The 21786-nt window shown below is 53.7% G+C and overlaps 2 protein-coding genes across 34 annotated transcripts in view; one reads left to right on the top strand and one right to left on the bottom strand.

The window, feature by feature from the left end:
* The window catches only part of ARHGEF40 (Rho guanine nucleotide exchange factor 40), a 19863-nt gene extending 9046 nt beyond the window's left edge, over positions 1 to 10817 (top strand). For 6 of the 15 annotated variants that reach the window (XM_073996892.1, XM_045396104.3, XM_073996895.1 and 3 more), the window contains 13 exons: positions 1260 to 1382; positions 1473 to 1616; positions 2109 to 2719; positions 2842 to 3076; positions 3428 to 3514; positions 4442 to 4657; positions 5360 to 5530; positions 6282 to 6459; positions 7574 to 7678; positions 7890 to 8033; positions 8522 to 8664; positions 9405 to 9451; positions 9589 to 10817. In XM_073996892.1, the coding sequence (XP_073852993.1) occupies positions 1260 to 1382; positions 1473 to 1616; positions 2109 to 2719; positions 2842 to 3076; positions 3428 to 3514; positions 4442 to 4657; positions 5360 to 5530; positions 6282 to 6459; positions 7574 to 7678; positions 7890 to 8033; positions 8522 to 8664; positions 9405 to 9446 (2199 nt within the window). In that variant the 3' untranslated portion in view covers positions 9447 to 9451; positions 9589 to 10817. Of the gene's footprint in view, positions 1 to 1259; positions 1383 to 1472; positions 1617 to 2108; positions 2720 to 2841; positions 3077 to 3427; positions 3515 to 4441; positions 4658 to 5359; positions 5531 to 6281; positions 6460 to 7573; positions 8034 to 8521; positions 8665 to 9404; positions 9452 to 9588 lie in introns of all 15 variants that reach the window. The other 9 variants (XM_005560751.5, XM_073996897.1, XM_073996894.1 and 6 more) reach the window with 4 other exon arrangements.
* ZNF219 (zinc finger protein 219) overlaps positions 10646 to 21786 on the bottom strand; it is a 14690-nt gene continuing 3549 nt past the window's right edge. For 2 of the 19 annotated variants that reach the window (XM_065548599.2, XM_065548596.1), the window contains exons 2-5: positions 14230 to 14318; positions 12498 to 13941; positions 11984 to 12115; positions 10646 to 11709 (exon numbers count right to left, since the gene is read on the bottom strand). In XM_065548599.2, the coding sequence (XP_065404671.1) occupies positions 11105 to 11709; positions 11984 to 12115; positions 12498 to 13941; positions 14230 to 14235 (2187 nt within the window). In that variant the 5' untranslated portion in view covers positions 14236 to 14318 and the 3' untranslated portion in view covers positions 10646 to 11104. Of the gene's footprint in view, positions 11710 to 11983; positions 12116 to 12497; positions 13984 to 14076; positions 14137 to 14229; positions 14319 to 15035; positions 15164 to 17942; positions 18193 to 18935; positions 19274 to 19430; positions 19482 to 21786 lie in introns of those variants that run through there. The other 17 variants (XM_073996902.1, XM_005560762.4, XM_073996900.1 and 14 more) reach the window with 17 other exon arrangements.

The raw sequence follows: 21786 nt of genomic DNA on the forward strand, positions 1-21786 counted from the left end.
ACATGCACCCTTAACTCCTTATGTGATGTCATCCCTCAGACCTGAGGTCGGAAAGGTACCACCTCCCTCCACCTTGGAAGGAGAGAGCATTGAAAGCACCTAAGAGGAACTACAGGCTTCTTTGTGGGGAAGATTCAGGAATAAGGCTGGCTTCTCTGAACCTTGATTCTTCTCTCCTGGGGTTAAGAGCCCCATAGGGATTTGCTCTCCACCACACCATGTAAGGTAGAGGGAGCTTTGAAATCTGATTGTTCCTCCTTAGCCCCGAGCATGGTGAGTGGACACTTTACGGACCTGCAGGTGGGCATCAGAGGAAAGGTCATCTCAGGGCCAGTGCTAAAGCGGGAGCCGAGACTTTCTGTTTCCTAGGATTTCTTCGTATTGGCTTCCTCTAAGCCAATATCCTAGAGATGGGTTGCATCTCCTGTTTGCTTACCTGCTTATTAGCTGTTTCCCCAACTGGTTAAAAACAAGATTTGGAATCTAAAGTGCTCAGCTTGAGTTCTAGTTCTGCCATGTGTAAGATGTTGGACAAGTCATGAAGCTTCTCTGAGTTCCCAAGTCCTCATCTGTAGAATTGGGATAGTAACAATTAACTCACAACATGGTTAGAAAGATCAAATGAATTCAGCAAAGGACTATAAAAGTGGTTATTGTTGGCACTGGCTCTTAGGAACAGTCTCAGACTTCTCATCCTCAGGCTGTCCCACCCCCAGCTTCCAGCCTTTCTTCAGAGGAAGATATTATCATCACTTTTTGGTCAAATATCTCAGAACCAGCATGAGAGTTTGTATAGCCCCATAACAGGCAATTAAAGCTGGACACACACACACATACACACACACCCCTTCTGTGCTGTTTCTCCAGGCTTGGTCCCTGCGACCCTTGCCCACCAGTTGCCAAGGCTTAGTGAAAGCCGTCAGTCATCCATATGACCCTCATCCTGCCTTTGGTTCACCCCAGTTTGATGTACTTCACACTCGGGCATAGCTCTGGAACTTTGACCCACCTCCCTCAGTACTTTCCACCAGCCCAGCTTCCCACTCATCTGGCACCTTACTGAAGATTTCTTACTCGGTTTTTCACTTGACCCTTGTGGAAACTATTACCATTCACTGTTGTCATTCCCACATTGCAGATGAGATGCAATAGTTCACTCAAGGTTCTACAGATTGGTGTGGTGGGGCTGATGCTGGATCTCAGCCCTTCCTTGCCTTTCCACTCCATGACCCCCTACTCTGCCACCCCATCTGCCTCAGGTGTTGCAGTGGCTCTCGGGCCCAGGGGAGGAGCAGCTGGCAAGCTTTGCTGTGCCCGGGGACACCTTGTCTGCCCTGCAGGAGACAGAGCTGCGATTCCGGGCTTTCAGCGCTGAGGTCCAGGTGAGAAAGGGCAGGAGGGCAGGTGAGAGGAGGCAGGGAGAGACTACCTAGGAGTGAGGACCAGGTCTGAGAGCAGCCTCCCTTCTCCAGGAGCGCCTGGCCCAGGCACGGGAGGCCCTGGCTCTGGAGGAGAATGCCACCTCCCAGAAGGTGCTGGATATCTTTGAACAGCGGCTGGAACAGGTTGAGAGTGGCCTCCATCGGGCCCTGCGGCTACAGCGCTTCTTCCAGCAGGTACATGCAGAGCCTTTTCCTTTTGTTCCCCCCATTTCCATTTCTTTACTTCCTTTCTGCCTGGAGAGGCTAATCAAGTTGTTAAAAGCGGAGGCTGAGGAGCCCATCTCCTTGGTTTTGACTCTTAGCTCTGCCACCTGCTTGCTGAATGACCTGGGACAAAATACTAAACCTGACTGTGCCTCCATAGATCTACCTCACAGGGCTGCTGTGGGGATTACATGAGGCAATATATAAAAGCCGTTAGCCCAGAGCCTGCCACTCATAAACGCCATATGAGTACTGGTTATTCTTTTATATAGGCTCTTCCATCTCCATACCAACTCCAAGTGACATGGTTAGGCAGTGATGCTGGAACAGTGAGAAAACGGGGAGAGTGATGGGCATTGGGAAGCCACAGGCAAGAGGACAAGGGCTGTCGTTGGGCATCCTTTGTGAGCAACACAGGCCCTTACCCTTTCTCTCCCATCCCCAACCCCTTTGATTTTGTAGGCACAGGAATGGGTGGATGAGGGCTTTGCTCGACTGGCAGGAGCTGGGCCGGGTCGGGAGGCTGTGCTGGCTGCACTGGCCCTGCGGCGGGCCCCAGAGCCCAGTGCCGGCACCTTCCAGGAGATGCGGGCCCTGGCCCTGGACCTGGGCAACCCAGCAGCCCTGCGAGAATGGGGCCGCTGCCGGGCCCGCTGCCAAGAGCTGGAGAGGAGGATTCAGCAACACCTGGGAGAGGAGGCGAGCCCACGGGGCTACCGACGACGGCGGGCAGACAGTGCCAGCAGTGGAGGGGCCCAGTGGGGCCCCCACAGCCCCTCACCCAGCCTCAGCTCCTTGCTGCTCCCCAGCAGCCCTGGGCCACGGGCAGCCCCATCCCATTGCTCCTTGGCCCCATGTGGAGAGGACTATGAGGAGGAAGGCCCTGAGCTGGCTCCAGAAGCAGAGGGCAGGCCCCCACGGGCTGTGCTGATTCGAGGCCTGGAGGTCACCAGCACTGAGGTGGTAGACAGGACGTGCTCACCGCGGGAACACGTGCTGCTGGGCCGGGCTGGGGGGCCAGACGGACCCTGGGGAGTAGGCACCCCCCGGATGGAGCGCAAGCGGAGCATCAGGTGAGATCCCAGCCCAACTGGTGCCCAAGAGGCAGACCCAACTGCCCAGTAGGAAAAGAAGGTGATATTGTTGGGGGTAGTGGCTCCCTCCCACACCTCTGCCACTCCTGTTGTGCCTGCAGTGCCCAGCAGCGTCTGGTGTCTGAGCTGATTGCCTGTGAACAAGATTACGTGGCCACCTTGAGTGAACCAGTGCCACCCCCTGGGCCTGAGCTGACTCCTGAACTTCGGGGCACTTGGGCTGCTGCCCTGAGTGCCCGGGAAAGGCTTCGCAGCTTCCACCGGACACACTTTCTGCGGGAGCTTCAGGGCTGTGCCACCCACCCCCTACGCATTGGGGCCTGCTTCCTTCGCCATGTGAGTGATCCCCTCACCTTCTTCCAAGTGCTCTCTCTTCTGTGTTCCAGCCTCATCCATCTGTCCCTCTTTCTCAGTACCCACAGCCCTCTCCTCCCATGTATGGTCCATGCCATTGGGGCCCAGCCCTGTTCTGTGGGCACCTCTGCCTCTACTCAGCCTCTGCGTCCCTGCTCTCAAGGGCTGCCTGGACTATGCTCTCTCCACAGGGAGCCCTTCCCCACCTGGCAGGCAGAGTGCTCCCTGGTGACCCATCCCTCATTTGGGCTACAGAGAGGATGGAGGGGGAAGAGAGAGGTTTGTCTGCACAGACCTCGCTGGAGACACCTTATCTGTTCTTTACTGGCACAGGGGGACCAGTTCAGCCTTTATGCACAGTACGTGAAGCACCGACACAAACTGGAGAATGGTCTGGCTGTGCTCAGTCCCTCAAGCAAGGTAACTTTTTCTCCAATCTTCAGAAGAAAAGTAGAGGGGCCAGGAAGACCTAAAAACCCACCCCAAAAATCCCACAGGGAAAAAAGCTTTCCTGGATGTGCCCAGGAACATCACCTACCAATCATCTCCTAGAATTGCCGAGGGTGGGACAAGCACTGGACTGGTGAGGCCAGGTTCTTATCCAGTCCACCTGAGGGACCAGGCAGGACTCCTGACTCATCTGGGCCTCCATTTCCACATCTGGTAAATGGGGGCGATAGTCACTATAGCCAGCTCACAGGGAGGATCTGAGCAGCAGAAGAGCTCACATCAAAAGACGTACAAGTGACTTTAAAAGTTCAAAGCCAGTGGCCCAGCGTGGTGGCTCACACCTGTAATCCCAGCACTTTGGGAGGCCGAGGCGGGCGGATCATGAGGTCAGGAGATCAAGACCATCCTGGCCACCATAGTGAAACCCCGTCTCTACTAGAAATACAAAAAAAAAAAAAAAAAATTAGCCAGGCGTGGTGGTGAGCACCTGTAGTCCCAGCTACTCAGGAGGCTGAGGCAGGAGAATGGCGTGAACCTGGGAGGCGGGGCTTGCAGTGAGCCGAGATCGCACCACTGCACTCCAGCCTGGGTGATAGAGCAAGACGCCATCTCAGGAAAAAAAAAAAAAAAAAAAAAGTTCAAAGCCAGAGAGTACAGGAGATTACTATTTTGATTCTTGTTCCATTTCCCTTCAAGATATAGACGATGATTGCTGGCCTGCAGGCCCCCACCTGCTTTCTTTCCAGGTGGAAGGGTTTCGCCTTACTTTAGGGAGCATCTGGGCTTCATCTATACCCAAAAGCCTAGGGTATCACCCACCTACCCCCCAACCCCTGAGCTTGGCCCCTAGAGGCTCCAGCCCTCCCCTCATCCCTGTCTGTGTCCTCCTCAACCTAGGGCTCCATGGAGGCTGGACCTTACCTGCCCCGAGCCCTGCAACAGCCTCTGGAACAGCTGGCTCGGTATGGGCGGCTCCTGGAGGAGCTCCTGAGGGAAGCTGGGCCTGAGCTGAGTTCTGAGCGCCAGGCCCTTGGGGCTGCTGTACAGCTGCTTCGGGAACAAGAGGCCCGTGGCAGAGACCTGCTGGCTGTGGAGGCGGTGCGTGGCTGTGAGGTGAGGCCCTGGCTCCAGTCACTGCTGCTCAAACGGCCCAGCCCTGGCCTCAGAAGCCATGTAGGTTGGTGACAGGAGAACCAGGCTCCAGGTCAGAGGGCCCCAGGCTTTAATTTCTAACCAGCTGGGTGGCCTTGATTGAGTCACTGAACTTCACTGGGCCTCACTTTCCTCCTTTGTAAATAAAGAAGCTATGTCCTCCCAACATCCCATGTTCCTACATCCGCCTTGTACTCTCCCGTTCCTTTCCTAATTGTTATCTTTCCCCACCTACCCTATACTTCCTCCTGCCCCTCAACACCCAGCACATACCTTATCTCGTCTACCTAGTCTTTTTCCAGCCCTGAGGTTCCAAAACATGTTGGAATCCTATATCCTCCTCTGGAATAGACCTATTTCCCTTTCAGTTCTTCACTGATTCTCTTCCTGGATCCCCAGCATGCAAAGGCTTCCCCACAGGCGGCTATAAACCTTACTATGCAGTGCACCTTGCCATCTTCAGAAACAGGGCTGTGCTGCTCAGCTGGGTGGGCTGTGCATGGTGACCAGTGGATGGACTCTAGGCTGAGGGCTTCCCTGACTTCCTGACCCTGCCTGAGAACCAGTGCGTTAGGCCCCTTGCCCTATAAATATATTTTTGCTCCCTGTAAAATACAAACAAAGGGCCCCTGGGCCAACCACTTTTGCTTTTCCTTTCTCCAGATAGATCTGAAGGAGCAGGGACAGCTCTTGCATCGAGACCCCTTCACTGTCATCTGTGGCCGAAAGAAGTGCCTTCGCCATGTCTTTCTCTTTGAGCATCTCCTCCTATTCAGCAAGCTCAAGGGCCCTGAAGGAGGGTCAGAGATGTTTGTTTACAAGCAGGCCTTTAAGGTACAATTCCTGGAGTGAGTGGTGGAGGTGACAGGAAGTCATTCTCTTCTTGAGAACTCAGGATGTTCTGGAAATTCAACCCCAACACAGGTTGAGAATCTGCATCATCTAGAATAGGCTTTGGCTTGTAATCGACCATCAAGTTAGGGTGTCAGGGGATGTTGGAAGTCCCTGTCACTGGTCTACCTCATGAGGTTTTCCTTATCATTCATGCGGAAGCCTTAGGAGGCATTCCAAACGAGACTGGAAGAGGAGCTTTCCCACTAAGGACACACATGCCTTTGGAATTAGGGTTGGTTCCTAGGGCATGAGGAGAAAGCACGCTATACTTTGACTAAAGAATCCAAGAAGAGGCAGGCCTTGCTTTAGGGAAACAGCCTTGATATCCAGATAAGCATTTATAGCAACCTATGGTCCTGGATCAGGCAGTGTGGGGTGGATTCTAAGGGTTTCTAGACTTTGTACCCCCTGCATGAGTATAGCATAGAGGAAAAGGCCTGGGTCCACTTCCAGCTCTACTAAGCTATGAGAAGCCTTTGTGCAAGTTGTTTCATGTTTCTGGCCTCATTTCCCCTTCTGTAAATTATGGTTGTTGTGAAGACTAAATGTAGAGCACTTGGCACATGATAGGTGTTGAGCAAACGTTTACTGAACATCCATCAGATGCCAGGCTAAGCCCAGTGCTTGCCATGTGGCGCCACCCAGCCAGGACTTGCTCTGTCTTCACCCACTGCCCTCTGCTCTTCCTCAGACTGCTGACATGGGGCTGACAGAAAACATCGGGGACAGCGGACTCTGCTTCGAGTTGTGGTTTCGGCGGCGGCGTGCACGAGAGGCATATACTCTGCAGGCAACCTCACCAGAGATCAAACTCAAGTGGACAAGTTCTATTGCCCAGCTGCTGTGGAGACAGGCAGCCCACAACAAGGGTACTGGGCAGAGCTGAGGAACAGGGTGCTTGGAGTCAGGGTTATAGCAGGAAGTTTTCTGGAGAGTATGGGGACTGCTTGGGAAAACAGTTTATAGGATGAAGAAAGAATGGCTTAGAAGAAGATTCAAGATTTGGCTTGAGAGAAATTACTGAGGTAGAAATAAGCCTAAGATATACCAAAAAGAAAGAGAAAGCTGGCAAATTTCAGGGAAGCAAGAGCAAGTAGGGGTCAGGTGCATTTTGAGAGAGCAAAGTGGGAGGATTGCTTGAGGCCAGGTGTTCAAGACCAGCCTGGGGACATAGTGAGACCCCATTTCTACAAAAAAGTTTAAAATTAACTGGGCATGGTGGTGTGCACCTATAGTCCTAGTTGAAGAGTAAGGTAGGAGGATCACTTGAGCCCAAATGTTCAAGGCTACAATGAGCTATGATGGTGCCACTGCACTTGAGCCTGAGTGACAGAGCAAGACTCTGTCTTTAAAGGATTAAAAAAATTTTTTTTAATAAAGCAAATGGCTGGAAAAAGAAGGTGAGAAACCACTCACTTGGATTTAAGAACTGCTGCTACTTGCTGTGTGACCTGGACTAGTTTTGTTTTTTGTTAGTTTTGTTTTTATTTTTGACTTTTTGCTGGGTTTTACCTTGGTTTTAATTTTCGGAACTTCATTCTGCTCATCTGAAAAATGAAATAGTAATGTCTTCATCTTAGTGTAATAGGGATGATTAAGTAAAGTGAAATATATGGAAGCACCTTGTAAACTGTAAAAGTATGTAAAAATGTGAGGGTTTTTTTGTTTTGTTTTGCTTTTTTTTTGCTCTTAATACCCAAGATGCAGAGTAGAAATCAGGCAGCTGGGATGCCAAATGGGCAGGATGCAACATACTGGAGAGAAGAGCCAGATATCTGAGGAGGAAGTCACACCATCATTGCCATCCATGTTGTGATAGTCAACAGGAGGAGTAAAAAGAGACACGAGAGGAATGAAAGGGAGGAATGAGGGTTGGAAAGGAGCAAAACAAAAACAAAAACAAACCAAAAAAGTAAACCATGACGTGCTAGGGCTAGAGAGAAGGGCAGGAAGAAGTTGGTAACAAGTGTCCCTATTCCCCAGAGCTCCGAGTGCAGCAGATGGTGTCCATGGGCATTGGGAATAAACCCTTCCTGGACATCAAAGCCCTTGGGGAGCGGACGCTGAGTGCCCTGCTCACTGGAAGAGGTGAGGGCCATGGTGCTGGGGGGTGGCCCCCAGGAGTGAAGACCTTGACAATGAGGATAAGGGGAGGTGTGGTGGAAAGTCAGGAAGGGCATCTCGTTCCCAAATCAGTGGGACTGGCTGGGAGGCCCTCTGTGAGACTGAGGGTCATTCCAGGGAGCCAAGAGGGCTTTCCCACACCAGCACCCCACCCCCCACTCCCCACTCTCTGCAGCCGCCCGCACCCGGGCCTCCGTGGCCGTGTCATCCTTTGAGCATGCCGGCCCCTCCCTTCCCGGCCTTTCGCCGGGAGCCTGCTCCCTGCCTGCCCGCGTCGAGGAGGAGGCCTGGGATCTGGACGTCAAGCAAATTTCCCTGGGTGAGGCACCTCTGAAGGGGTGGCTCCCAACAGCTCGGTCATGGTGGTGATGTTCAGGCTGCTTGCTGCTGAGCAATTCCTTTTTCTAGCCAAGTAGCCCAGTTGCCATGACAACTATGTACAGCTTCCCCACTGCTAAAAGAACCGTCTGGTTGCTAGGGTGATGCTTACAACAGCCTGTTGCTAAGAAGCACTTCCTCTGTACCTCTCTCTCTAGCTCTCCTTGGGTTTCTATGGAAACTGCCTCAGCTTCCTGTTGTACCCTCTTGGTTCACCACGGCAATCCTTATAGTTTCCTGTCGCTTCTTCCCTGGTTGCTCTAATGATGCTGCTGACAATTTCCTGCCTCTTGGTAGGGGGTTCCCTTGCAACTGGATCGCTATGGTGACTTACAGCTTCCTGTTGCTATGGAGCTTTTTCTTCCCTGATGGAGCAGCTTGGTTGCTTAAGGTAATCTGGAGGGATTCTATACTCTGCTCTCACCCTAGCTTCCCCTTCAGCCCCAGAAACACTTGACTCTTCTGGAGATGTGTCCCCAGGACCAAGAAACAGCCCCAGCCTGCAACCCCCCAACCCTGGGAGCAGCACTCCCACCCTGGCCAGTCGAGGGATCTTAGGGCTATCCCGGCAGGTAAGTTCCTACAATGAGGCTAGGAACGAGGTGATCTCTTTGGCTGCTTTCTGGGTGGGCTTTTCTGATCTTTCAACCCTAGGGGGGTTGGGGGAAAACTGTGAACCTGTGCTCCTAGCTGAGGCTACAGACTGGATTTATTATCTTGTCTACCTTTCTCCTCTCCCCGGGACCTGGCTAAGAGGCATCAAGGTCACAGGTTAAAAGGAATCTTAAATAAGGAGTATAGTGCTGGGGTGGATGGAAAGGGGAGAATGACAGTGGCCTGGCTTGAACTTGGGTTAAAATGGCAAAACTCAGGCCAGGTGAGGTGGCTCATACCTGTAATCCCAGACTTTCAGAGGCTCAGCTGAGAGGATCACTTGAGCCTAGGAGTTCAAGACCAGCCTGGGCAACATAGTGAGACCCAATCTCTACAAAAAAAGAAAAAAAAGTTTTAATTAGCTGAACTTTTGAGGGGTGCACACCTATAGTCCCAGCTACTCAGGAGGCTGAAGCAGGAGGATCTCGTGAGCCCAGGAGGTTGAGACTTCAGTGAGCCACATTTGTGCAACTGTACTCCAATCTGGGCAACAGTGAGCACCTGTCTCTAAAAAAATAAAAGTAAATAGCAAAATTCAAGGACTTTGGGTAGGAAAGAGAGATGAACTGACAGGCTTGTGGGGAGGGATGGAGGGAAAGAAAGCGAGAGAAAGACAAGAAATATGTCCCTAAATTCACTGTAGTTTCTCTCCCCCCAGAGCCATGCTCGAGCCCTGAGTGACCCCACCACGCCTCTGTGACCTGGGTGAGTCAGCATCCCCAATTTCTTCCACATCCAACACTCCTTCCGTCTTGCATGTACCTTCCTTCCTGTCCCCAGCTACTCGGGAGTCTGCTTCTTCCCTCTCCCAACTCATCTCCCTCTTCTCTCCTGGCTTCTAGAGAAGATCCAGAACTTGCCTGCAGCTTCTCCTCTCAGCACACTTTGGGCTGGGATGGCAGTGGGGCATAATGGAGCACTGGGCGATCACTGAATTTCTTCCCTCTGCTTCCTGGACACAGAGGAGGTCTAAGGACCAGAGTATTGCCCTGCCACCACTATCTCTAGTCCCCCTAGCTTGGTGCCTTCTCCTGCAGGAGCCAGAGCAGCCACATTGCTTGCCTTCATACCCTGGAGGTGGGGAAGTTACCCCTCTTCCAGTGCTTTCCCATCCTGGGCCACTGTATCCAGGACATCACTCCCATGCCAGCCCTCCCTGGCAGCCCATGTTCTCCTCTTTTCTCACCCCTTGACTTTCCCTGAGAAGAATCATCTGTGCCAGGTCAACCGGAGTTCCCGGTGACTCCATTCTGAGGTGTCACAAGAAATGAAGCTATGCAAACTATAATAGGAGGGTGCAACAGGGAACTGTAGACTTTATATATGTAATTACTGTTATTATAATACTATTGTTATATTAAATGTATTTACTCACACTTTGCCTCCAAGGAGCTAGAGTAGTCCTCTGGATTAAGGTGATAAATAACTTGAGCACTTTCCCTCAACCAGCCCTTAACTAGAACACAGAAAATAAAACCAAGACTGGAAGGTCCCCTGTACCCTTCCCAGGCCCAGAGCTGACTGTGTGTGAGCCTGGGAGAATGTGTCTCCTCCACAGTGGCTCCCAGAGGCTCCACTCTCTGAAGCTCCTTCTCCCACACTGCACCTACTCCTTGAGGCTGAACTGGTCACAGACAAACTGGGATGCAGCACAGTCCAGCAGTTCTCAAAATGAGGCCCTCAGGCCACAGTGTGTGAGAACTCGATTGGCTATTTGTTAAATGCTGATTCTTGGACCCCATCAGAGCTGCTGCATTGAAACCTGGGGGTGAAACCTAATATTCCGCATTTCTTATCAAACTCTTTGGGTGATAACTAAATGTCTGAAGAGGTGACTATTTCCTGACAGAAGGGCCCAAAGAGAGGAGCAGGACATAGGTAGGCAGACAGACACAGGGCCCTGTGCCTCACGACACCTGTTTATTGGGGACACGACTCTGCAACAGGGATGACAGGAATCGTACCAAAAATAGCGACGTCTACAGAGCCCCTGATGGGGCTAGAAGGGTACAGTGCTCCCCACCCTCACCCCTTGTACAAAAATAAACTCTCACGCCTATGGACCAGCAAAGACTGGCAGAGTGGCTCCTCAACAGGGACACAAACCCTCTCTGCCAGCCCAGGGACCCCGTTCTTTGACCCTCACCTCTGCCACTTCTAAGGCACTGTGACTCCCTTGGGCTGGGTGGGTACCGCCAGCCCACCCTCCTACGCCCTCCGCCCCTTCCACCTCTGGTCCGCCTGGGGCTGGGATATGGGTCCCACGCTGCCCCCTGCTGGCTTCTCTACCCAACTACCTCTAGCGCTCCCCCGCTCCGGCGGGGTAAGCTCACTAAGCTAATCGCCCCTGAGGGCTCACTACCGTTCTTGCCCCCCTAGCCCTGCCTCTCCGGGTCTGGACAGCCCGGAGCCCTCCTCCCCTTCCTGCGAAGGACTGGGAGGGGTCTCTCCTGATGGTACTCGGGCAAAGGGCGAGGACGCGTCAGCCTGGGGTGGCCGGCGGCCCCTAGCCCGGCGGCTGTGGTGCACTTGAAGGTGCAAGGCCATGAGCTCTGGGGCTCCAGTGGCGAAAGGGCAGAAGAGGCAGCGGTGGAGGGCACCCCCCGGCCCGGCCTCGCCTCCCGGCCCTGCCCGCAAGGACAGGTCCAGGGGTTCGGCCTCACCACCTCGCCCGTTGCGCAGGGTCCTCCCAGGGCTGGCGGGCTTCCGACGGGACCCCGGCCCAGCACCGCTAGAAGGAGGCCGGGGGCTTGAGGCACCCTCCACCCAGGTCGCAGGCTGTGGAGACGGCTTGGCTCCAGATTGCGGGGCTGAACCCCGCTGGGAAGGAGGCGGTGGTTCCGGGGGTGGCCCGGGGCCGGCCCCGCTCCTCTGCTCCCGGTGGTGGCGCTGTAGGTGATACTTGAGCGAGCCGGACTGGGTGCCCGCGTAGTCACAGTGCGGACACTTGTAGGGCCGCTCGCCTGGAGAAAGTGGGTGCAAAAGGGTTACGGGGTCACGATCACTGCACGCACCCACCCGAATTTCGCCCAATTTAGAGACCTCATTCTCAGAACCAAGAAAGGGCACTGCGTCTCCCACCCACTTTGATTTAATAAAGGAGCCTCATTTCCCAAGTGATCTCATCCAGCCAAACTGAAGGCTTCGGAACAAACTTCACCTCCCGGTGTTTCGGTAGCCCTCGCCTTTCTGCCCGCCCCCTAGTCCCCTCTCCACGCCGGAAGCTGCCTCCCTCACCTGTGTGCACTCGCAGATGCACTTTGAGGTGATGTGCTGAGCGGAAAGATTTTCCGCAGAAGGGACAATCCTTGCCGGTGGCGCCCCGGCCCCCTTCAGGCCTGGTTCCTCCAACCAACAGCCCATTCTCTTCTGCAACACATATATTAAGAGGAAGTCAGCGGGGGCCTACACTCTGTCCAGGTCCCGTGCACCCACCCCACACCCACCCCATACCCACCCCACACCCACCCCATACCCACCCCACACCCACCCCATACCCACCCCACACCCACCCCATAGGGCTGCTTCCCCTCGGAGTCCAGAAGGAAACAAAAGTCTGAGGGGTTAGATTTGTTGTGACTAAAGAGTCAAGTGTTCTCAAATGATGGCAAAGCCTCCAGAAAAAAAAAAAAAAAAAAAACTCAGAAGAAATAAAAGATAAGTTATTTTAAAAAGGAAGCTATGGGGGAGTGGCGGCGTAAGAGTCAGAGGAGGACGCGGCGTACCCGGAGAGCGGAGGGTCCCTACATACCCTGCGTGGTGGTCGATCTTGCCGGGGCCCCAGCAGAAGGGGCAGAGTGCCCCGGTCCCTCACCCGGGCGCGGATGCAGGGAAGCCAGAGGGCCCAGCGACCTGCCCCGGGCCCAGGTCTCCTCCTCGGCCTCCACCACCTCCTCTTCTTCCTCCGGCTCCTCCGCACGGTGCCGGCGAGCCCGGGCCGGGAGAGCAGAGGACAGCGGGCGGAAGCCTCCGAAGCTGCGGCCGGGCCCGGGCTCAGCACCCTCGCCGTTGGGCCGGCTCTCGCCAGCCCGCAGGCTCAGGTAGCCCAAGAGGCTCGGGGGCTCACGGCGCTCGGCCGGGGTGGGCGCCGGGGCCAAGAGGAGCGCTGGGCCCAACGGCTCATAGGCCAGCAGGCCGAGGTCAGGAGGCTGCGGGGCCCGGGCAGGCCCGGAGCCAGGCCCCGGGGCACGCAGTGGGCCCAGCTTGCTGGCGTGCACCTTCATGTGGTTCTTAAGGAACCAGGGCTCCTTGAAGCAGCGGCCGCACACCGGACACGCATGATCGAAGGAGGCCTTGTGCTTACGCATGTGGCCCTTGAGAAACCAAGACTGTGTAAAGCTCTGGCCGCACACTTGGCAGCGGAACTCTGGAGGTGCTGGGGGCTCCTCGGGAGCGACAGGAGCTGGGGTCGGGGTTGCCTCACGTTCGGGCTCGGGCTCCGGCTCCGGGACTGATCTAGTTTCGGGCTGGGGTGGAGGCTGAGGCTGAGGCTGAGGCTGAGGCTGAGGCTGAGGCTGAGGCTGAGGCGCAGCGGTGGTGGCCGCCAGGGGGCGCTCGGGAGCCCCGTGGGCCGTCAGGCTGTGGTGCAGCAGCTCCTCCTCCTGGCTGGAGCCGAAACTGCACAGGCCGCACTTCCAGGGCCTGTGCAGGATGTGCAGGTGGCGTTCGCGCTCCGCCGAGGTGCGAAACTTGCCTTTGCAGTAGGGGCAACGGAAGGCGGACGATGAAGGAGCCTGGGGCCGCGCCAAGCCCTCAGTGGCAGCGGTGGCCTGCATGCCCCCTGAGCTTCGGGCTCTCCCCAGTCGAGCCTCGCGTAGTAGCGCGCGCTCTTCCAACTCCAGCAACAGGCGTGCAGCAGGACTACGTGGGCGCTCGGGCTGGTGTGTGCGCAGGTGCGAGCGCAGCAGAGCCCGCTGCGCCGCGCGGTGGCCGCAGTGTGGGCACTGGAAGGCCTGGGCGCCTGGGTGCGCCCGCAGGTGCAAAGCCAGGATAGAGTTGAAGCGGAAGCGCTTCCCGCATACAGGGCAGGGGAAGCGCCGTTCGCCTGCACGACTCTCAGACCAGCTCACCGCTCCCATCCCGGGCGACCCTGCGCTCACGGCTGGCCCGTTGGAGTATCGCTGCAAATCCAGCTCGCCGTCGAAAGCCGGCGGCGACGGCGCTAAGTGGCCGCTCGGGGCGCGGGGACGTGAGCCCTGTGGAGAAAGATCTGCGTAGAGCAAAGGGTGAAGGTAGAGCTGTAAAGGAAGAAAGGGCGTCACCTCGAGGGCCAGGACAACACGAGGGAAGGTGGACTGGGGCCTGAACTAGGAACACACAGTGCTACTCACCTCGGGAAGTTGGGGGTGGGGTGTATGGGAATCGAGATGTCAGGACCAAGGAGTTAACTTCTAATAATGGGAGGTCAAAGAGAGAGAGAGGTAGGCAGGAGAAGGAGTATACAGTTGTAGGTACTTGTAGGTTGAAGCCAGAGCTTCACTCACCTCCATGGACCCCCTTCACATTCTTTGGTTCTGGGGAGTGCAGGGAAGAGGAGGAAAAGCTGCTAATGAAGGCAACAGGTGCTGTGGAGCTAAAGCAAGAGAGACAGATTCGGAGGAAGAGATGAGCCCTAGTTTTCAGCAGTAAAGTCACTCCCTACCCCCAGACTCTCAGCACTCTGTATTCCCAAAACCAATCCCTTCTCCCTACTTGCATCTTGAGGCACGAAGGGGCTGCTGTACTCAAAAACTGTACCTCTTGATTTGCCAAGCCTACAAGCCTCCCAAATAATCCAGATTTCTTCCCGAAATTCTACATTTTAAATGCATGGTCCAGAACAACCACAACTACCACCCCACCCCCTGGCGGTGGGGAAGACCATCACAGTATGCCCCTCTCCCATGTAGGTTGGGCTATGCAGTGTGGTGAGCAAATGGGGTGGGCTTGCCATGCTCCCCAGTTATCCAAATGGGATCAGTTGCTCTGAGACCCCTAACTGACCAGCCAGCCAAACATCCTTCCAGGTTCCACAGTGCTTCCTTCTGCCCTTACCCTGTCTTTCTGTCTTTCCCCCCTCATTCTCCCTCCCTCCGCCTGGATTCCTGATCCATTCATTTCCATTCATTACAGAGACTCATTCATGCATGGGAGAGAAACACCTCCCAGCAGCAGAGTCTGAAGACAGACAGAGGGGGAGGGGCATGAGGGGGAGGGAGCCAGAGGGAGAGGGAATGAAGAGAGAGTTGGGGGAGGAGTGGAAGTTAAGGGGCACAGCTAGCCTGGGGAAGGGGCTAAAAACTGCAAATACCGTATAGGATTCATCCCCTTGTTTCAAACCTTGGAGCCTGCAGTATGATGGGGCATCTGAGCCCCTTTGTCCAGGGCTGTTCCGAGGCAGGCTTTCCTCCTCTCTGCAGGGGAGAGGCTCCCTCACACAAGAGGAGGATTACACTGGCTCTGAGCTCAAGAGGCTGGAGTGAGGGACGGGGGGCGGGGCTGGGCCATCTGCACAGATAGGGACTCAGCACATGCTCTGAGCAGGAAGGGGTTAAAATTCTCCAGGCTAAAATTCCCTAGGCCTGGGACTTGCAGAGCTCCAGTGCTGGGGAAGGAGATCATTGAGAGGAAGAGGATGGGGGGGGCGGGTGCTGATCCTAAGCTGCAGAGGAGTTTAGCATGAGGACTTAGAAGAAACCCCAGAATCAAGATTCATGGAAATAGGCCTGGGAAGATGACCAGGAGTCATCTAGTCTACCTTTCTGCCTCATACAGAGAACGGTATCTGGTCAAGGCTAAATGAATGTGGGCCTAACCATATTTTTTTTTTGTCTAAGAAAGAATATTTGAGATATAAAGAACTTCCTTACAATAGGCATCACGAAACTGAAATGGGTTACTGAGAAAGAAAAAGATGCAAGCACTACTTTGCCTAAGGATCTTTAATAGAAAAGAACTGGGCCAGGAGTCAACCTGCCTGTCAGCAGAGAGAAAAGGCTCTGGAGGTCCAAGGCTTCTTTAATTTTTGACATTTAGTGGATGTGGTAAAACTCCATGAAGGGGCAGGTACCTGTTACATGTGGAATCGGGGCTATAGGATTATTATTAGCAGTTATTATAATTAACAAAGTGTCCTTGTCCAAGGGTCACCAGATGACCTCCACTATCACTTAATATGTGTATTTCTGTAGCTTCAAATTAGGGCACCCACTCTCATCCTCTGGATCCTTTCCTGGGACTAAGAGCCTAGCTAGGCTTATTGAATAGTGCCACAGAAGGTGAATTAGAATAGGACTGAGGGGTACAAGGCTATTGTAGGCCTAGTCTGAACATTGATAACCCTACAACCCTTACTAAATCACTTAACCTCCCAGTTTACTCATCAGTAAAATAAGGGGATTGGACTAATTTATATTGTTAGTCCCTTCCTGCTCAAAAAAATTTGTGGTTCTAAGTCATAGAACTCTTTTGGACCCCAGAGAGATGTTAAAACAAATGGTCATCCCTTCAGTACCATGGAGAGTGCAGTGGGCTACCACAGAAGCCACTTGGGCCACCTCAGTACCATAGATAGAGCTATGAGGTGCTAGAGGGGCTCTTTGCCATTTTAGCATCACAGATACAACACAGAAAAGCTAGAGCATTTTTTTTTTTTTCGTTCCTATCTGAAAACCATAGAAAAAAACCCAGTGGTACCAGAGGGATTATTTTGGCCTTTTAGATGTCACTGAAAATAGAAAGAGCTAATAGAAAATAGATGTAACTAGAAGAATTTTAATTAGCTATAAGGAGCATCCTGACAGTTACAGTTTGTACATCCTGGAATGAGTTACTGAGGCATCATATTTGGGTCCATCACATTCTGTTGCTCTCCCGGGGATTCCCGGAACATCCTGGTGTACAGCCAATCTGGTATATTCAGAGGAAGCAGATGGTGGAGGCGGGGGGGCTGGGAATACTGCATGGTCATAGCTGACTAACCTATGGGCACATACTCTCATTCTGAGAAGATTCTAGGGCCCATAAAACTGTCTGTAGGATAGCCAGCAAAATCTCATAGGAAGCTGGCCTCATATCTGAGGCAAAAAGAGTGGGAATAGGGCAAAGCTTCCTATCCCAAAACAAAACAACAATAAACCACTTTGCACATAGCAGTTTCCAGAACAGAAATAGAGTGATATACAAGAAGGCCCAAACTGAAGCTGAATTCCCCAGCAGGGAAAGTTTCCCCAGAATGTGGCCTAAAATCAACAAAACTCACTGAGATACCTTCCTAGGCCCAATCAAGATCTCCTGAATCATCTCCATATCAAACCAGGTTCCAGATACCTGATCCCATGATTTTTTCTCAGTAGGGGAAAGAACTGACAGGGACTGGGATACTATGAACTGCCTTGGAACCGAGGTCATGCATATATTGCCCTGGACAATAATCACAGAGTTTTCTATAGTCAGGCCTTAAACACCATCCCGAGACTTGGCCAGACAGCAGCACTGACCTACTTTCCACCCCCACTGGGAATCAGGGGTTATCTTGCCCTTATTTGGATTCTGTAAGGATGAAGGGCCAGGGATAGGTATCAGAAACCTTTCAAAAGCAACAGGCCAATTATCCTTACATGCTGGGGCAGCTGGTAGGGAAGTGGGTGTGGATCACTAAACCTTACTCAGTAGAGAAGGATGGAATGGTTGGTGAAAAGACTTAGAAACAACAAGGACAGGTACATAGAAGTATTTGCTAAATGGAACACAAAGACTGTCCCTCAAGTCTTGTGATTCAAAAGTTTTTAGGGTCAAAGTGTAAGGAGCAAGGGTTCAGGACTTCTGGGGTCCAGTTGTAACTGCCTCTGGTCACCTCTAACACAACAGTTTTCCCTCTTGAGAATCCTACACCTCCCGAATCTGCTAACAATTATGATTACCACTGCACTAGATGGGGTTAAAAGCAAAGGGAGCTTCTAGGGCGGTCTACAGTCAAGACTACCTTGATCACACACACACACCAGTAGTTCACTTTTATGGTCTCCTCTCCATGGCCCTCTGAACCTCACTGCTCAGATAGCTCCTCCAAACCCACTCCACTCTGCAGCTCGCCAGCCTTTTTAGACTGAGTTCTTGGTAAAGCCTCCTTCCCTGTGTCCTCACTCTCCTGAGTTGGAGACATGGAACCTCAGCCATGGACTCCAAAGGTACAGCAGGAAGCAAGAGGAAGGCACACCTGCTCACCTGCTGCCATCCCACCATGGGGAATCTTATCCCAGAGGCATGTCCTAACGCAACCCCGATTTTGATTTTGAAAGTTCTGGAGGACCTGGGTTTGGGAACGGGGGTCATGTTGACAGCCCTAAGTCCCCTTAAGTAGAGCTGACCCTAGAAAAGTCAGTATTAGCACCCACGTGAGCCTCAGTCCTCAGACTGGGACGTAGGGGTGACCAAGGGAGCCTCTGGGAAAATCCCCCTCCCAGAAATAGATTGCTAAGTAGGGTAGGACCTGCAATCCTGCCCGAGAGGTTTTTCCAGCAGCACCTCAGACCCCTCCCCAGGAAGATAAGCCAGAAGGATGATGGGGGGCAGGGTTGGGAGATAGGGAGGCCAAGGCTCAGCTACCCCCGGCCAGGAGAACAAAAGCTGAGTTACAGCCGCCTCCGCTGCTGCCGCGGGCCGAGCTCTTTGTGACACTTTGTTTGGGACGCAAAGAGGGAAGCACCCCCCATCCTCTCCCCTCCCCCGCCACCCCGTGCTCCCGGAGAGTTTGGGCTCCTTCCCCCTCCCCCACCAGCCCTACCTGGGCCGGGGGTTGAGGGGTGCACATCCACTCAGGCTCGCGGCTCTGCCGCCCCTCACCCCCAGGCCCCTCGCGCCCTGCCTTCGGGCCCCTACAAAGACACCCGCCACCTCCCCCGCCACATCCCCCCCGTTGGCCCTTCCCTTTGGTGTCTGCTCCCCCAGCTCCTCCACCTGGCCCCCCCTTCCTTGGGGCCCCCCAGCTCTCCAGGCTTCCGAGGCCGCCACCCCCACCCCGCCCCCCCAGGAGCTCTGGGCGAAGTTTGCTTGGGGCCGAGCCGGCGCCCCTCCCCCGCCCCCGCCCCCTGCACCTGCTCCGAGCCGGGCGCGCTGAGCGGGCCCCCCCTCCGGGAGGGGGGGAGGGGGCCGGGGGCGGGGGCCGGGTGGCGGACGGGGGGGCCCGGGAGTGGGGGGAGCGGCTACTCACGAGCCCCGGGCGGGCGGCGGCGGAGCGGGCGGCGGCGGCGGCGGCGGCGGCGGGCGGCGGGCCGGCGGCGCGGGCGTCAGCGTTACGTGGGGCCGGGGGAGATGCGCCGGGCCCCGGCCCCCCCGCCCCCGGCCCGGCCCCCGCCCCCTCCCCGGTCCCCCGCCCCCGGCCCTGGCCCGCATTGTGTGCGGCGGGAGGCGGCCCGGCCATTAGCATGCGGGGGGCGGCGCGGCGGGGCTGGGAGCCGCGCGGGAGCCGGGCTCTGGCTCCGGGGACAGGGAGCTGGGGACCCCGGGAGCCGCGAGAGGCGGCCGCCAGGGGCGGGGTGCGGGCGGTTTGGAGACGGGGGGCGCTGTCGGAGGGAGTAAGGGAGGGAGCGGGGGTGGGGCGCACAGAGGATTCCAACAGGAGACTGGAAGAGATTTTGAAAGGTCATCTCGTCCTTCCCCCAGCCTCCAAGCAGCACTGCCCCTCCCTCCCTAAACCCGGACATACCAGGGAAGGAGTTGGCTCTGCCGCTCTTTCTGCCCCAACATGCACAGACTCGGGAAGTTCTTCCTGGGGTTTTATCTCAAAGCCTCTCCCTTACAATTTCTGTCTCTCTTTTGGGGGAGGAGGAGGGGCGATTATAGAGATAGTTAATGTCGGCCGTATAAGAAACATTATTAAAGTTACTCTTCGGTCCTTTCCGTTCTTGATAAACAATTCCTGCTCCTTCCTCTCGAATTCTATTTTCCATCCCTCAAGTCACTTTAATGGCTCTTCAATACAACAAATATTTACTGAGTGCTTACTAAGTGCCAGGCACTGGGCTCAGCGCTGTGAGGGATGAGAGAGAAGTGGTACCTTCCTTCCAGGCGATTGTAGTCTAGACTACAAACTAGTAAGTAGTATACTCAGATTTATTCAATATTTACTGAATGCCTGTTCACCTATCTAATAGTTTATAATCTTTCCAATAACCCTCTATAATAAAATTAGTCCCCATTTACAAGTAAGAAAAATGAGGCTTCAGGAAGTCTCTTTCCCCAATGGCCTGCAGGCTCAGGGATCCTCAGTGCAAGCCCAACATCTCACATCGCCACCAAATAAAATCAATGCACATGGGAATTGAGGAGGAGTAGATACACAACAGTTTTCTGGATCTCTTTAAAACGTGACTCCCACTCCCCGGGAAAGAAAAAAGTAGATACAGTGCCCCGCCGATGTTGGCACAGCACTGATGGGGCAGGAGTGGCTTACAAAAGATCACTTGCCTCCCAGGACCGTGCCTCCTCTACTAACTTCTAGAGTCTTCTGGCGCAGTCTCCTCTTACCGTCAACAACAAGAAGTAATAGTGATGATGATCATAGCCACTAACATTGAGCACTTGTGTGCCAGATACTGGGCTAAGCTCTCTTCCATGCTGAAAGCAACCCCTTGAGACTGGTATTATTAACTTCCTTTTATAGATAAGGGAACAGAGAGATTAAGCAACTTGCCAAGGGCACCCAGGTAGACCTGGGATTTGTTTTGATCTATAGACTATATTTGGGCCCAGCTGGTTGTGCTTCTGACTGTAGAAATGTGTCCCCAGCTCACCTGCTGAATAACACCTTTAGTGTATGGGCATCAGGCTCATCAGTTTGACCTCATCAGCACCACTAATAGTAAGCACCCACCCTGAATCAACAACTCTTCATAGTCATATTGTTAGCCCCCTTTTATCAGTGAACAAACTGAGGTTCGAATAGGTAGAAAAACGTATCTATCAGGACACACACAGTGGCTCACACCTGTAATCCCAGCAGTTTGGGAGGCCAAGGAGGGGAGATCACTTGAGCCCAGGAGTTTGAGACCAGCTTAGGCAACACTGTGAGACCCTGTCTCTACAAAAAATTTAAAAATTAGCCAGACATGGTGGCATGTGCCTGTGATCCCAGCTACTTGAGAGGCTGAGGCAGGATGATTATTTGAGCCCAGAATGTGTAGGCTACAGTGAGCCATGATCATGCCACTGCATTCCAGCCTGGGTGACAGTGAGCCCCTCTCTCAATAATATAATAATAATAACAATAATAATAATGTATCCAAGATCACACAGATGGAGAAGCAGCAGAGCTAAGATTCCAGTCCAGGTCTGTCTGGCTATGAGGCACCTTCTCTCTCAAAAATATTAATTGTTGCAACAGCATCCTTCCAAGACTCACTATTTGAGGACCATCTTATGTATACATATATATGTGTGTGTGTGTGTGTGTGTGTGTGTGTGTGTATCCAGTTGCAGGTTATCATTGAATCAAAAACAATCACCACTATAAACAGAGTCCCCCCATCCATTTAGTCAGTGTTCAATTCAGAGTAAAACCTTCAAGAAAGAAGGGAAGGGAGACTGTCCAGAAAGTGAGAGGCAAGAAAGCCACTGGAATTTAACCTTACCTGGTCTGGGGGCAAAGCTTCAAGTAGTAATGACAGGGGACCAATCCAGACAGAAAGTAGGATCTCTAAGGAAGGACAAATAATTTGAGGAGGAAGCCAAAGCAAGAAGTAAGATCATGTGGAAATGAGGGGGATTGAGGTCCAGAGTGATAGTGTCCATGGGAATGAGGTAAGTGAAACCAGAAAAGGAACCCAGGATGGGCAGAAATGCGGGTAATGAGAAATGAGAACAGAGTGAGGCCAGGCTAGACATCTTGTGGAGCGAACTGAGGCCGGTATCTACCCAGGGCCACTCCCTAGATCCTTAGGCCTTCATAGAAACCTTTGCCCCACCACACCCCATCTCTGACAGCCTTTCTCTGCCAGGACAAGTTTGTCGTCTGCTCTGAGCTATCAAGCCCCTTAGGAGACCTAAGACCCAGCTGGGTCCCA

This window comes from Macaca fascicularis, chromosome 7, assembly GCF_037993035.2.
Source record: "Macaca fascicularis isolate 582-1 chromosome 7, T2T-MFA8v1.1".
Lineage (NCBI taxonomy): Eukaryota > Metazoa > Chordata > Mammalia > Primates > Cercopithecidae > Macaca > Macaca fascicularis.